This window comes from Sinocyclocheilus grahami, unplaced genomic scaffold (assembly GCF_001515645.1).
Source record: "Sinocyclocheilus grahami isolate Dianchi unplaced genomic scaffold, SAMN03320097.WGS_v1.1 scaffold1435.1, whole genome shotgun sequence".
Lineage (NCBI taxonomy): Eukaryota > Metazoa > Chordata > Actinopteri > Cypriniformes > Cyprinidae > Sinocyclocheilus > Sinocyclocheilus grahami.
Genome location: NW_015506614.1, coordinates 92,547 through 109,176, shown reverse-complemented (window position 1 = coordinate 109,176; position 16,630 = coordinate 92,547). Strand labels below are relative to the sequence as shown.

The 16,630-nt window shown below is 39.9% G+C and overlaps 1 protein-coding gene across 1 annotated transcript in view; it reads right to left on the bottom strand.

Annotated features, from left to right (window-relative positions):
- The window catches only part of LOC107570263 (protein FAM131A-like), a 30,331-nt gene that overhangs the window by 2,604 nt on the left and 11,097 nt on the right, over positions 1–16,630 (bottom strand). Inside the window, exons 2-4 of the mRNA XM_016256473.1 lie at positions 13,197–13,290; positions 11,558–11,740; positions 9,500–9,631 (exon numbers count right to left, since the gene is read on the bottom strand). Coding sequence (XP_016111959.1) covers positions 9,500–9,631; positions 11,558–11,740; positions 13,197–13,266 — 385 coding nt within the window. The 5' untranslated portion in view covers positions 13,267–13,290. The remainder of the gene's footprint in view (positions 1–9,499; positions 9,632–11,557; positions 11,741–13,196; positions 13,291–16,630) is intronic.

The following is a 16,630-nucleotide window of genomic DNA, read 5'->3' as shown; positions in this document are numbered from 1 at the left end:
GGACACGACTAGAAATCAGTGGTTAAGTTGTATTTACAACACTGTTCCAGAACACTTCAACCCAAATATTCAGATGTGTGCAGCACATTTTATGGAGGACTGTTTCCTGATCCTGGGAGAGTAGACTACAATGCCGGCAGTTATTTAAATTTATTTTATTTATGTATTTAGCAGACGCTTTTATCCAAAGCGACTTACAGTGCATTCAGGCTATACATACTGATAAAAAAAATGTGTGTTCTGACTGTTCTGACTCAAAGACTGTAAGTATGTTTTTTATATTTAAAGAGTTTTTATATTTTAAGCAAGTTTTTTGGGCAGTGTAGAGTAGCACTTGTTGTTTGTCATTTCTCCGATCACAAATGCAGACATGGTTTTATGTTTAGGCGGCGCGATGCAATGCTTAAAAAGACAGTAAGTCATTATAATCAGTAATTATGCCCCCACTGGATGCAACAAATGCCTCGTTTATAATGGGTTTTCATGTGTTTGTCTCGTCGCTCCGGCCGGACAGGGCATCACAGTATGGTGAGGGGCGTAACATTTCCGTCACACGCTTGAGGTATTCGGCCAATCACAACGCACTGGATAGCTGGCCAATCACAGCACACCTCGCTTTCAGACCGATGAGCTTTGTAAAAATCAACTCGTTTCAGAAAGGCTGGGCATAGAGGAGAAACAATAATGTACAGTATGTGGAAAATAATGTGTTTTGAACCTTAAACCACATAAACACATTTCATTACACCAAATACACAGAATATGACCCCTTTAATAAATAACAAAATGAAAGGTGTAGAGTCAGACTGTAGCGTGTGCGGTTCGTTCACTATCAAGGGACTGAAGAGAGTCTAATTAAGCACTGAATGGGAGACTTCAGTCCACAGAGGGTTTCACTTCCAGAACACAAACCTTCATAGACCCCCGAGCGGATCTAATTAAGAGACAAACGCATGTTTAACACACACACACACACCTCTGACCCCAGGAAAGTGTCCGCAGAAGGGGGCCTTCACTCCGTCACAGTCCAGCGACTCGATTGGACGGTTAAACGTGCATCACAACAGGCAGCATCCGGCCAATCAGAGCACAGAGTGACAGACAACTCAAGATGCTTTTTATAGCATTTAACCTTAAAAAGAGCTCATCTTCTCACACACACACACACACAAAGAGAGAGAGAGAGAGAGAGAGATTGAAAGTGAAATTTACATTTTTAAAATGATTTTCTATTAATTATTTCATTATTATAAAAATGTAATAACTTTGCCTATTTGCGAACTACTAAATAATGCTAAGAAAAAATAATTTATTTATTTGTTCGTTTAAAATGTTGCAGGTTTGTGTCTCCATGGTCTCAACAGTCAATGGTGATTATTTGTAACTTTACTTTTTCAAGCTTTATAAATAACATTCATTGATTTTATTAAGAACCTAAACAAGAAAAAAATGCATAGATAAATAAACAAAAAGAATGAAAGAATAAAAAAGTAAAAAATAAATGCAGAAAAAAAAGGAAAATAAGGGGAAAGAGTAATACAAAAATAATTTCAGGAAAAAATATTTTTAAAAAATGTATTGTATAAATTAAATGTATAGTGTCGAAATTGTTATATATATTGCTATACAAAAATGATAATACAATAGTTTCAACCTTCATATACTAAAATATATTTCAGGGGCAAGATATATAATGATCTTATATATGCATATTAATACTAATATATATATATATATATATATATATTAGTATTATGCATATATAACAACATTATTAACACGCATATATACACACATACATATATATAGTAGTTCATTAAATTATTTATTAATTTCTTTCATTTTTGGAACATTGTTGTGAAGTATGTTCCTTGATTTTTCTTCAAATGTGACATAAGTGAATCGGTTTTCTTGCATCGAAAAATATGGAGGGCAAAATATAATTTATATATAAAAAAAATATATATTTTGTAAAAATATTTTTTTTAAATATCCAAAAATATATTTGTATAAATTTCGCCAAATTTTGAAAATGCATAATTTTTAAATACATAAAAACAGATTTGAAACCACATTTTTTCTGAAGTGTAGGAACGGAGGATGAAACTGAAAAACAGTGCGACACTTGTGTTTGAAATGGAGTCCACGAGATGAATCATAATCAGACTGTAAGCGGCTGTTGGCAAATGGAGCATCAGAGCGTTACATAAACGACTCCCGGAGAGATGCTTTCAATCATCAACCAGAAACAAAACCGCAGAAAACACACCAGCTGAACTCACTGCAGTCGCACAACCGCATGGACCACAGAATGCGGTTGCTAAGGTGTTTTCAGTGCGTTGCTATGGTGTTCAAACCACAGAGAACACTATAGCAACATGATAACATTTCAAAGACTTTAGATGTTTTCTTAAGCAACGAAAATATTTTAAAATATATATTTTTAAATAGATTTCTTGATCAAAACATTTACATAATTTTTTTTTTTTTTTACACCAATATATGTTTTGCATATTTTTGAGAAAAAGGAATGAATTATTAATAATAATAATACTACTAATAATTCCATCCACATTTGCATTTAGACCAAATGGAGGCTAATGCAAGATTGGAAATGTTTTGAATCGCCCCGGAAATATATTTTGGTATATGAAGGTGGAAATTAAATGCATTTTCAGTTTCAAAAATATATTTAATTGAGCTTCACCGTTTACAACATACATTTAGCAGCACATATTTAAAATATATTTCAGCCATTAAAATTGTTGTGTGAGATATATATATGATGAAAACTGTATTAAATCAGCATAATCTGTTTTAAAAGGGAGATTGCTTTATACAATCAAACAGCATATTCTGTTAAATGTACAGTTTTGTGAAAAACAATGTCATCTTATAATTTACAGTGGAAAACTTCACGTTTCTTAGATTTGATCATTTATGCACATTAGGGTGTTGTTAAATGAGTTTCTTGCATTATTTTAGTGTTGTGTGTCACCATGAAGGTGTTTGTATTTGTGTTTAATAACTTTAATATTTAGACACTGACCTATCAGCTACAATAATTCAGGCCACTACATTTTTTTTTTTTTTTAAAAGCAGTGAAATCAAGACAAATATCACTCTTAAAATCAAACATACGACATCTTTAGTCGTTAATAATCTCGTCTGCAAACGAGCAGCCGTGTCTCTCTGTACGACTGCGGTTGCCATGGAAACACTGCATGAGACAGGAAGTGGCTGGGCTGTAGGGGGAAGTGATGTAGGTGCAGTCTGGCGTTTGGACATTATTTACAGCAAATGCAACCGAATCCATTCAGCGCGAGACGACTGAGCCCAGATCTTTGATTCTCACATGTCCATCTTTTCAGAAAAGGCTTCGAGTGTGAATTCCCCAGAGTTACTAAAAAAATAAAAAAATTTTTGGTCGTTTAAGTTAGTCATTCTGTTGTATGCTTTTATTATTATTATATTTCTATTTACCTGTAATTTTCTTTTTATTTTAGTTTTAGCAATTTTAGTACTTTAACTTGAAAATTAGAAGTGTTGCCTTGCCAATTTATATTTATTTATTAAGTTCAGAAATGATTAACACTGATTGGCTAAAAAATAAATAAATAAAATAAAGTCAAAAGCAGTTTAGCCAGGTTACAAAATGGAAACACTCACTTAATTTAAAATGCTTACAATAAATATTTCTTAATGCAAAAAAACAAAACCGTAAATGTTTTACATTTTTATTTACTTACACTGACACTTGCAAACTGACGCGGTGCATCCTAATGCAGACATGCAGTGTATCTGAACATGCGAGCGCAAACGAGATTTGAGGAGTTTCAGCTAATAATGACCTATATTTGTTTAATATATTATGCACTGAAAGTATAAATTATTCTCATGGTGCCTTTTGAAGTCTGACGCTCATTTGCTTAATGTATGGAAAAGTGCAGCATGAACATTCAGCTAAACGTCTCCTTTTGTGCACCACAGAAGAAAAGTTAATGACATGAGGGAAAGTAAATAGAGTAAAGGGTAGATCATTTTCATTTTTGGTTGAACTATCCCTTTTATAATACACATATTGTGTGAGTGAGTGAGTGAGTGAGAGAGAGAGTGTGTGTGTGTGTGAGAGAGCGAGAGTGTGTGTGTGTGAGAGAGCGAGAGTGTGTGTGTGTGAGAGAGCGAGAGTGTGTGTGTGTGAGAGAGCGAGAGTGTGTGTGTGTGAGAGAGCGAGAGTGTGTGTGTGTGAGAGAGCGAGAGTGTGTGTGTGTGAGAGAGCGAGAGTGTGTGTGTGTGAGAGAGCGAGAGTGTGTGTGTGTGAGAGAGCGAGAGTGTGTGTGTGTGAGAGAGCGAGAGTGTGTGTGTGTGAGAGAGCGAGAGTGTGTGTGTGTGAGAGAGCGAGAGTGTGTGTGTGTGAGAGAGCGAGAGTGTGTGTGTGTGAGAGAGCGAGAGTGTGTGTGTGTGAGAGAGCGAGAGTGTGTGTGTGTGAGAGAGCGAGAGTGTGTGTGTGTGAGAGAGCGAGAGTGTGTGTGTGTGAGAGAGCGAGAGTGTGTGTGTGTGAGAGAGCGAGAGTGTGTGTGTGTGAGAGAGCGAGAGTGTGTGTGTGTGAGAGAGCGAGAGTGTGTGTGTGTGAGAGAGCGAGAGTGTGTGTGTGTGAGAGAGCGAGAGTGTGTGTGTGTGAGAGAGCGAGAGTGTGTGTGTGTGAGAGAGCGAGAGTGTGTGTGTGTGAGAGAGCGAGAGTGTGTGTGTGTGAGAGAGCGAGAGTGTGTGTGTGTGAGAGAGCGAGAGTGTGTGTGTGTGAGAGAGCGAGAGTGTGTGTGTGTGAGAGAGCGAGAGTGTGTGTGTGTGAGAGAGCGAGAGTGTGTGTGTGTGAGAGAGCGAGAGTGTGTGTGTGTGAGAGAGCGAGAGTGTGTGTGTGTGAGAGAGCGAGAGTGTGTGTGTGTGAGAGAGCGAGAGTGTGTGTGTGTGAGAGAGCGAGAGTGTGTGTGTGTGAGAGAGCGAGAGTGTGTGTGTGTGAGAGAGCGAGAGTGTGTGTGTGTGAGAGAGCGAGAGTGTGTGTGTGTGAGAGAGCGAGAGTGTGTGTGTGTGAGAGAGCGAGAGTGTGTGTGTGTGAGAGAGCGAGAGTGTGTGTGTGTGAGAGAGCGAGAGTGTGTGTGTGTGAGAGAGCGAGAGTGTGTGTGTGTGAGAGAGCGAGAGTGTGTGTGTGTGAGAGAGCGAGAGTGTGTGTGTGTGAGAGAGCGAGAGTGTGTGTGTGTGAGAGAGCGAGAGTGTGTGTGTGTGAGAGAGCGAGAGTGTGTGTGTGTGAGAGAGCGAGAGTGTGTGTGTGTGAGAGAGCGAGAGTGTGTGTGTGTGAGAGAGCGAGAGTGTGTGTGTGTGAGAGAGCGAGAGTGTGTGTGTGTGAGAGAGCGAGAGTGTGTGTGTGTGAGAGAGCGAGAGTGTGTGTGTGTGAGAGAGCGAGAGTGTGTGTGTGTGAGAGAGCGAGAGTGTGTGTGTGTGAGAGAGCGAGAGTGTGTGTGTGTGAGAGAGCGAGAGTGTGTGTGTGTGAGAGAGCGAGAGTGTGTGTGTGTGAGAGAGCGAGAGTGTGTGTGTGTGAGAGAGCGAGAGTGTGTGTGTGTGAGAGAGCGAGAGTGTGTGTGTGTGAGAGAGCGAGAGTGTGTGTGTGTGAGAGAGCGAGAGTGTGTGTGTGTGAGAGAGCGAGAGTGTGTGTGTGTGAGAGAGCGAGAGTGTGTGTGTGTGAGAGAGCGAGAGTGTGTGTGTGTGAGAGAGCGAGAGTGTGTGTGTGTGAGAGAGCGAGAGTGTGTGTGTGTGAGAGAGCGAGAGTGTGTGTGTGTGAGAGAGCGAGAGTGTGTGTGTGTGAGAGAGCGAGAGTGTGTGTGTGTGAGAGAGCGAGAGTGTGTGTGTGTGAGAGAGCGAGAGTGTGTGTGTGTGAGAGAGCGAGAGTGTGTGTGTGTGAGAGAGCGAGAGTGTGTGTGTGTGAGAGAGCGAGAGTGTGTGTGTGTGAGAGAGCGAGAGTGTGTGTGTGTGAGAGAGCGAGAGTGTGTGTGTGTGAGAGAGCGAGAGTGTGTGTGTGTGAGAGAGCGAGAGTGTGTGTGTGTGAGAGAGCGAGAGTGTGTGTGTGTGAGAGAGCGAGAGTGTGTGTGTGTGAGAGAGCGAGAGTGTGTGTGTGTGAGAGAGCGAGAGTGTGTGTGTGTGAGAGAGCGAGAGTGTGTGTGTGTGAGAGAGCGAGAGTGTGTGTGTGTGAGAGAGCGAGAGTGTGTGTGTGTGAGAGAGCGAGAGTGTGTGTGTGTGAGAGAGCGAGAGTGTGTGTGTGTGAGAGAGCGAGAGTGTGTGTGTGTGAGAGAGCGAGAGTGTGTGTGTGTGAGAGAGCGAGAGTGTGTGTGTGTGAGAGAGCGAGAGTGTGTGTGTGTGAGAGAGCGAGAGTGTGTGTGTGTGAGAGAGCGAGAGTGTGTGTGTGTGAGAGAGCGAGAGTGTGTGTGTGTGAGAGAGCGAGAGTGTGTGTGTGTGAGAGAGCGAGAGTGTGTGTGTGTGAGAGAGCGAGAGTGTGTGTGTGTGAGAGAGCGAGAGTGTGTGTGTGTGAGAGAGCGAGAGTGTGTGTGTGTGAGAGAGCGAGAGTGTGTGTGTGTGAGAGAGCGAGAGTGTGTGTGTGTGAGAGAGCGAGAGTGTGTGTGTGTGAGAGAGCGAGAGTGTGTGTGTGTGAGAGAGCGAGAGTGTGTGTGTGTGAGAGAGCGAGAGTGTGTGTGTGTGAGAGAGCGAGAGTGTGTGTGTGTGAGAGAGCGAGAGTGTGTGTGTGTGAGAGAGCGAGAGTGTGTGTGTGTGAGAGAGCGAGAGTGTGTGTGTGTGAGAGAGCGAGAGTGTGTGTGTGTGAGAGAGCGAGAGTGTGTGTGTGTGAGAGAGCGAGAGTGTGTGTGTGTGAGAGAGCGAGAGTGTGTGTGTGTGAGAGAGCGAGAGTGTGTGTGTGTGAGAGAGCGAGAGTGTGTGTGTGTGAGAGAGCGAGAGTGTGTGTGTGTGAGAGAGCGAGAGTGTGTGTGTGTGAGAGAGCGAGAGTGTGTGTGTGTGAGAGAGCGAGAGTGTGTGTGTGTGAGAGAGCGAGAGTGTGTGTGTGTGAGAGAGCGAGAGTGTGTGTGTGTGAGAGAGCGAGAGTGTGTGTGTGTGAGAGAGCGAGAGTGTGTGTGTGTGAGAGAGCGAGAGTGTGTGTGTGTGAGAGAGCGAGAGTGTGTGTGTGTGAGAGAGCGAGAGTGTGTGTGTGTGAGAGAGCGAGAGTGTGTGTGTGTGAGAGAGCGAGAGTGTGTGTGTGTGAGAGAGCGAGAGTGTGTGTGTGTGAGAGAGCGAGAGTGTGTGTGTGTGAGAGAGCGAGAGTGTGTGTGTGTGAGAGAGCGAGAGTGTGTGTGTGTGAGAGAGCGAGAGTGTGTGTGTGTGAGAGAGCGAGAGTGTGTGTGTGTGAGAGAGCGAGAGTGTGTGTGTGTGAGAGAGCGAGAGTGTGTGTGTGTGAGAGAGCGAGAGTGTGTGTGTGTGAGAGAGCGAGAGTGTGTGTGTGTGAGAGAGCGAGAGTGTGTGTGTGTGAGAGAGCGAGAGTGTGTGTGTGTGAGAGAGCGAGAGTGTGTGTGTGTGAGAGAGCGAGAGTGTGTGTGTGTGAGAGAGCGAGAGTGTGTGTGTGTGAGAGAGCGAGAGTGTGTGTGTGTGAGAGAGCGAGAGTGTGTGTGTGTGAGAGAGCGAGAGTGTGTGTGTGTGAGAGAGCGAGAGTGTGTGTGTGTGAGAGAGCGAGAGTGTGTGTGTGTGAGAGAGCGAGAGTGTGTGTGTGTGAGAGAGCGAGAGTGTGTGTGTGTGAGAGAGCGAGAGTGTGTGTGTGTGAGAGAGCGAGAGTGTGTGTGTGTGAGAGAGCGAGAGTGTGTGTGTGTGAGAGAGCGAGAGTGTGTGTGTGTGAGAGAGCGAGAGTGTGTGTGTGTGAGAGAGCGAGAGTGTGTGTGTGTGAGAGAGCGAGAGTGTGTGTGTGTGAGAGAGCGAGAGTGTGTGTGTGTGAGAGAGCGAGAGTGTGTGTGTGTGAGAGAGCGAGAGTGTGTGTGTGTGAGAGAGCGAGAGTGTGTGTGTGTGAGAGAGCGAGAGTGTGTGTGTGTGAGAGAGCGAGAGTGTGTGTGTGTGAGAGAGCGAGAGTGTGTGTGTGTGAGAGAGCGAGAGTGTGTGTGTGTGAGAGAGCGAGAGTGTGTGTGTGTGAGAGAGCGAGAGTGTGTGTGTGTGAGAGAGCGAGAGTGTGTGTGTGTGAGAGAGCGAGAGTGTGTGTGTGTGAGAGAGAGAGAGAGAGAGAGAGAGAGAGAGAGTGCGAGTTCTAATTAGATTGTCAAAACTGTATGATTGACTACAACCCATAATTTCTCAGTGAATCATGGATCACCATGGTAACACTGGAACATCGGAAAACAAAAGTGGCCCTTACAAAACCGAGAGTGCTTGACATTTACCGAACGCAAAGAACAAAACCAGAACGCAACTACAGCGCACACAAGAGACAAAGAAAGAAAAAGGGCCATTCGTTTCGTTTTCATATTAGTATTATTTTTTCCTGATGTAGACAATATCACACAGTGATAATTCAGAGACACAAAGAGAAAGCAAGAAACAAGCATCTTGTAAACAAACCACAGCGTTACTCACTTAGTCCAATTCACCGCAAAAACCACACGGTACAAAAATAGAGCAACTCTCCGAAAGTCCTTCAAACTGACCCACATTTACGATTCAACAACACTGGAGCACCTCCTAAACATTCATTGTGTTCGTCTGAGGACGATAATGCTTTAAAACATTCCATTTAATAATATAATCAATTTATAATAATAATAATAATAATAATAATAATAATAATAATAATAATAATAATAATAATAATAGAAAAACAGCATAACTTGATCGTCAGTATTCGTACGCATTCTATGTTTTGAAACATCACGGTATAAACATTCGGCATTCGTGAGTTTTTGACGTAATCAGGAAGCCATGCCAACCGGGGACCAGGGAACAGGCGTCATGTGATCAAGACCCAGAATGCAATGGGGCCTGACGTCACATGAGGAGCAGGGTTACACAACAGCCAAATCCACAAACCGTGCTAAACAGCTGTTGGACATCCAGATCCAAACTCCTAGGACTTCACGTTCAGTTCGGCACTTGCGACACATGCGTGATAATGAGGTCGACGTCATCCTTGCGTTCCTCATTATTTTTCCCAGATTTTTTGCTGTATTATATATATATATATACATACACACACACACAGATTACACACAATTTAATTTAAAGCAAATAAATGAATGACAAATTAAATAAAAACTAAAAAAATATTATAAATTAAAAAATAATAAATTAAATATATAACTATTACAATATAATACAAATAATTTATATTATAATTTGTAGTATTATAATTATAGAATTATTAGTTAATTATAACTTATAATAAATTTTAAATTACAATATTAAATTTAAATTAAAGGTGATAAATTGCTACCTGTGCTCTGTGTAACGGGCTCATTTGCAGGCAGAAAATCTTCATCGTAAGAATCGTCATTAGACTCGTCACCGTCCACTGAAGACCAGGCGCGAAGCTTTGCCTCCGCGATGGCAAACTGCTCTGCCACTCCTGATAAAAACACACACATAATGACATTACATACTTCACACATCATATCTGCATCAGATTTAAACTAGATCACACTGCGGTCATTTCATCAAATGTGGCAGAGGGTGTGATGCGTCGCCGTGGATACAGGATGATTGATTGTTCTTATTGCCTGCCACATAGAAGCCATATTTGATTGACAGGTCATTTGAGATTGGACATTGCCTCGATGTGCGATGATAACGACATCACAGCAATGTCCTCGATGAGACAGGAAGTGACCTCAGAAACACACACACACACACACGATTGGGTTAGAGAGCCAATTAGCTAATTAAAGCTCTTACTCTCTCACTTTATTGACAGGACACAATTATTTTTATTTACTTCAGAAGCACTTGCAGCATATCTGCGTACAGTGAGAAATTGCAAAATATGTACTATAAAATTAAGTAAAAATACTGCAAGCTGAGATATAAACAATTAAAATAGGTGCAATATATATATATATATATATATAAAAAGAAAATTTTTTAAAAATACAATAAAAGCTAAATAATTAAAATACCAATAGGTGAAAAATAAGATTATAGAGTAACAATATAATAATAAAACACATTAAAATAAATAAAAATAATTCATGTCAATAGGTGCAAAATAAAGTAGAATGCAATCAAATAAAAAAAATAATAAAAATAAAAAACTAGAACCTTTTTGCTCAACGAGGTCTTTTGAGGACAGCTGATTGGCCAGCATTAAACCAGTATGGAAATTAGCTATGAATTTAACAAAAAGGAATAAACAATTTGGGTGCAAAAATAACCAGTATTAAAACCCTTCCTCCATCTGTCATTGGTCAGTCAAACAGATAGTCCCGCCTCCAAACTCACATCATTGGTTGAGGTGGACATGTCAGGCTTCTCAAACTAACAGATCAATGTTTTGAATATAGATGGAGTCTCGGTTTCTCTCAGCAACTTTGCTTGCAATAATTCATCCTTCCATTGATCTTTTACCCTTCAGCAAACACTCACACACAGCGAGTTTTGGCAAATTTCCTACAGGTCGATTTTATCCACCGAGTCACTGAGTGTGTGTTTCTGCAGGATGGACCTCACCCCCACACACACACACACACACACACACACACACACACACTATGAAAAGGACAATCCTGCGACATTGACACAGAGAAAGAGAGAGCGGTGAATGAATTCCTCTAAGGTTTGGCCCATAAATCATTGTGCCTTTGTTGCTCTTGGTCTGACGAAGCATTTTCTCTGCAAAGTATTCTTCAGAAGACAGACGGGCTCCCGTCTCACCTCTTCCTCATCTTGGGAAAGGTCAGAGGTACAGACGGGAATCGTTTAAAGCATCGTTAAGGAAGTGGAATCGTTAAGCAAACAAACTGATAACTCATGAGCTCAATCATTAGTCCGATTACTCATTAAAGGAGCTGGTTCTCAAGAGTTATTTCTCCATCAGTCAAACTCGGTTGCGTGGTTTGTTAGCGAGGTCAGTGCAACAGTATTATTTATTGACTAATTTCGCTCTCATCAATAACGACTATACTTTTGGATGACGTTTTTATCCAACCCTTGCCAAAAAGTAGTATACTTCAAGTTTCAAAAAACTTGTAAAATAAAGTTTGCTATTCTTTAAAGTAATTAATCAACTGGGTAAGTATGGTGGTATCGGTTTATTTTTTTACAATATTCACCTATATTGTCTGTCCTTAAAATTAAATGCAACACACAAAGCATATAAAATTTTTTGGTTTTTTTTACATGAAAAAAATAACCGTATTAAACTTATTATTAAGAGGACAAAACTTCAGTTTCTGTAACTTAATTCAATACAATATAACAATCAAAGCTTCTGATATGGTGACATGCCTAAACTACTGGAAGTGATTAAATAAGGAGCGGATCTCTAGCGGTCACTGACCTGCAGCGAATCGTGCCTCCTGCTCGCCCTCGGACAGATGCGAGTATGACGTGAGGTGTGACTCGAGGGCGCTGGGTGTGTCGGTGGGTTTACACCAGCCCTTCCACTCGATCAGGTGAGCCACGCGGCCATGCGCCATCGCCGTGGGCTTCGTCACATGATCTTTGACCACCTGCGAGATACCTGAACACACACAGACACAGGGGTCAGTGACCCGAATGCTGCATAATACACGAGGAATAATCCAGGTCATGCTGTCAATCAGTACGACACAAAGGACTCGTCACATGCATTGAAAGCGCGCGTGTGTGTGTGTGTATGTTTACTGTGAAGATCTAGTGAGCTGTGATCTCTTGTATTCACAGTGTGTGTGTGGGTCATGTTCTGTGATCTTTGCGGAGACCAAAAGACCTGAGAACAATACAGCATCTCAATGGAGACGCGTCATTTTCAAATCTATTGTTATTTGCCATTATTGCTGTAACATTTATTACACTACCATTAAATTACTGCATTAACTATTGAGAAGGGTTTAAAAAAAGATGCATCACCAACAACAGGAACTTAAATTAAACTAAATAGATATTTGACTATTGGTTAACATTAATCAGTATGAAATTAAATGCATTTTAACTACTGACGAGGTATGGTGGTATATATTTTTTACTCTGCTCACCTGTAGTGTCATGCCTTTTAATAAATGCAATGATAATGCAAGTTTTGTGAAAAAAAAGGTTTAAACTTGTTATTAAGAGGACAAAACTTAGGTTTCTGTAATTTAATTCAATACTGTAGAGAAGGATTTAAAAAGGTGCATCACCTACAAAAGCAGCCTAAAATAACTAAATAGATATTGGACTATTGATTAACAATAACCAGCATTAAATTACGGTGTTAATTATGGATAAGGTTTTAAAAAAAGTGCATCACATACAACAGCAGCAACCTTCAACATTGGTTAACATTAACATGCATGAAATTAATGCATTTTAACTATTGGCAAGTTTATATAAAGGTGCATCACTTACAACAGCAGCCTAAAAATAAACTAAACAGATATTTGACTTTTGATTCAAATTAACAATCAGCATTAAATAACTGCATTTTAACTATTGACAAGTTTCTATAAAGGTGCATCACCTACAGCATCAGCTTAAAATAACCTAAATAGACACTGGACTTTGTTAACATTAATCTGCAAGACATTAATGTATTTTAACTATTGACAAGGTTATAAAATGATGCATCTCCTACAACAGCAGTTTAAAATAAATAGATATTTGATTATTGGTTAGCATTAACATTAATCAGGGTCCCATGAGGTCTACATGTAAATTTGATGTAGAAACAATTTTCACTCAGAAAGTGCTAGTAAATTTCAATTAATTACAACAGAAACCGCAAACACATTGAATTAAACCAGTTTTTGATGAAGAAAGACTGAAACATACTTCAATAATCTGTTTTATTAACAACTGTTTTAGAGGTTGCGCAAATTAATTATTATATTATGATAACATTTTTTAAATCACAAATATTCCTGTAAATATTTAAACAAATGTTATAGTAGGGTTTGGATGTGGTATCACAATTTGTTAATGAAATCAACAAAAGTCAGCGAGAGAGCTGCGATCTTTACCGTGAAGTGAAGATCTGGCCAGCGCTGCGATCTCTTGAATGGTGAGAGCTCGTCTGGATTTAGGTAACATGTCGTTGCGGTCCTCAACATTTACCTGACAAGAGAAGACAAAACACTGAAATGAAACTCTTTAAGCTTTTACTCGAACGGTTTCATTTAAAATGACAACAACAAGTTTTTTCCTCTTTTGTAAGTGGCTTTGGATAAATGCCTCTGCTAAATGCATAAATACATACATATATATATATACACACACACACACACACACAGTAGAGTAGAACAGTAGAAAATAAGAGACCAGATTAGCATAGAGGACTAAACATAATAGAATAAAAGGACTTAAGTACAGATAGAATAGGAGTACAGTAGAGTCAAACAGAATAGAAAATAATAAGATAGGGGGAAAATGGAATGGAACGGAACAGAATAGATCAAAGTAGACTAGTCTAAAGCAGACTAGAACAAATCTCGGTTTCTCTATTTGCATTCAAACCAACCCTATGAGCGAGCACACACACACCACACACACACCCACACAGTGAGAGATCCACAGGTTTTATAACCGCAAACACAGTAATTAAACAGGAGCCCTTTGACATCAGGAGGCTCATCCGTCTGAACAGTCAGTCTGTGAGGCTGGAATACACACGCATCTCATCATCAGACCCCACGGCTCCTGCGCTTCAGCACAGCAAACGAGCAAAGACGTGATTCACTACATTCCCAAACACACACACACATGATGACTAGTGAGCAGTGATACCGGCTCTCCGCTCGCTCCACACAGGAACAAAAGCTTCTTCACATGAGTCGGTCATCAGGGACATGCCACGTCGCGCTCACACCCCGTTACTCCGCTGGAACTCGGAAGGAAACGAGCATTTCTATAGCAACCAGTCACCATGGACCGATTTCTCCAAGGATACGGCCGGTTGGATGCTGGATGACGTCACATGCGGCACGTTCGATCAGATGTTACTGTGTGTGTGTCTCTCATGAACACACACACACGAGAGCCACACGTTACACGCAGCCTTTCCTGCAGTCTGGATACACACAGCACACACTCCCCATCATGACACCCGTCTCTCTCTCATGAGACCCACAATTCCCTCTGAGGTTCTCCCGTGTTGCAGCATCACACCAGTGTTATTTTACAGTGTTTATATTCGGTAACACTTTATTTTACGGTGTCCTTGTTGCACACGTTACATGCACTTTAGTAATAACAATAAATTATGCATAATTGCATGCAACTAACCCTAAACCAAACCCTCATCCTAACCATATAGTAAGTACATGTAGATCTGGGCTATTCTTGTTAACTAAAACCATTAAAACAAATATAAAACATGGACCGATTTCTCCAAGGATACGGCCGGTTGGATGCTGGATGACGTCACATGCAGCACGTTCGATCAGACGTTACTGTGTGTGTGTCTCTCATGAACACACACACACACGAGAGCCACACGTTACACGCAGCCTTTCCTGCAGTCTGGATACACACAGCACACACTCCCCATCATGACACCCGTCTCTCTCTCTCTCATGAGACCCACAATTCCCTCTGAGGTTCTCCCGTGTAGCAACCAGTCACCATGGACCGATTTCTCCAAGGATACGGCCGGTTGGATGCTGGATGACGTCACATGCGGCACGTTCGATCAGATGTTACTGTGTGTGTGTCTCTCATGAACACACACACACACGAGAGCCACACGTTACACGCAGCCTTTCCTGCAGTCTGGATACACACAGCACACACTCCCCATCATGACACCCGTCTCTCTCTCTCTCATGAGACCCACAATTCCCTCTGAGGTTCTCCCGTGTTGCAGCATCACACCAGTGTTATTTTACAGTGTTTATATTCGGTAACACTTTATTTTACGGTGTCCTTGTTGCACACGTTACATGCACTTTAGTAATAACAATAAATTATGCATAATTGCATGCAACTAACCCTAAACCAAACCCTCATCCTAACCATATAGTAAGTACATGTAGATCTGGGCTATTCTTGTTAACTAAAACCATTAAAACAAATATAAAATAAACATTAAAATAAAATATAAAAGACTTAAACTCAGTTCATTTCAGCTAGTTTAATGGGATGCACTAACTAAAACTGAAATACAATTTATAAAAACTATGAAAATAACTAATTTAGTTTTAGTTAGATATTAAAATATTTTTGTTAGAAATTATAACAAATAGAAAAATTAAAATCTACAACAAAAACTATAGTATATCAATGATACAAAAATAACAAATGCTACACTATATAAAATATAAGGTTACATTTTATTTTACAGTGTCCTTGTTACAGTGTATTATACATTTAAATACTGAGTAATATTAAGTAACAGTAGTTCTCTACTAGTGGGTTGTAGGTCTGATAGATACACATTTAATGATTTTATTAACAATTAAATACATAATTAAATAAATAAAAATATTATTTTGTAATAATTCAGTAATTTAATTTCCAGTTATTTATATTTGTTTTGCACTGAAATTTATAAAAGTATACATTTCTTTAAATTATTTTTTAAAAATGATATATATATTTTTTTAATATTTTCATAGTATACGTGTATTACACATACATTTCTCTACTTTTTTTTATTGGGTACATTTATAAGTATACACAAGTATGCTATACACAAATACGAATTTATTTCATATATATGCATTTAATTAGATGAATGCATACTTGGTGTAATAAATGTAACAAAGTAATACATTTTAAATGTATAAAAATGATTATATTATAATTAAATGATTGGATATAGATATATATATATATAAATAACAGGAATGATTATTAAAAATTTGAATTATTAATAATTTCTAATTATTATAGTATAAATTAATATTTTAAACATTAATTGCTTTAATTTACAACAACACCTACACACTAGAGAAAGCTCTGACAGAAAGATTGACAAATATGAATCGGTATATTAATTTTAAGGCGTGAAATCAATTTAACATTTGATTTAGTTGACATTTCCCCAGCTTGGGTCAAATGGGTGTCAGTTCCACAAAACTGAAATTCATAGCATTGTGTCGCATTGTAAGCTTTTGAATTTTTTCATCCAAATCAGATAAATAAAAGCAGATCAGTGTCACGGTCAAACAAAAACTCAAATCCAGGACTAAACTAAAGCTGAAACGCTAAAGACGTCCCGTGGAGTTACTCACGGTTGCGAGGCTGTTAAATGACATGAAGTCTATCGGCAAAACACGTTTGAAAAACCACATTAAGAACCAATTACTCAGAATGACTGGTGAATGATTAGAAGACTAACTAGTGAACATTTAATGAAACTCAGAGCGGGGAACCGAGTCTAGTGCAATTGGCCCGCTAATGACTTGGACGCTCGGGTTAATTAGGTCATTATCAATCTGAGAAACGCGGAGAAAAT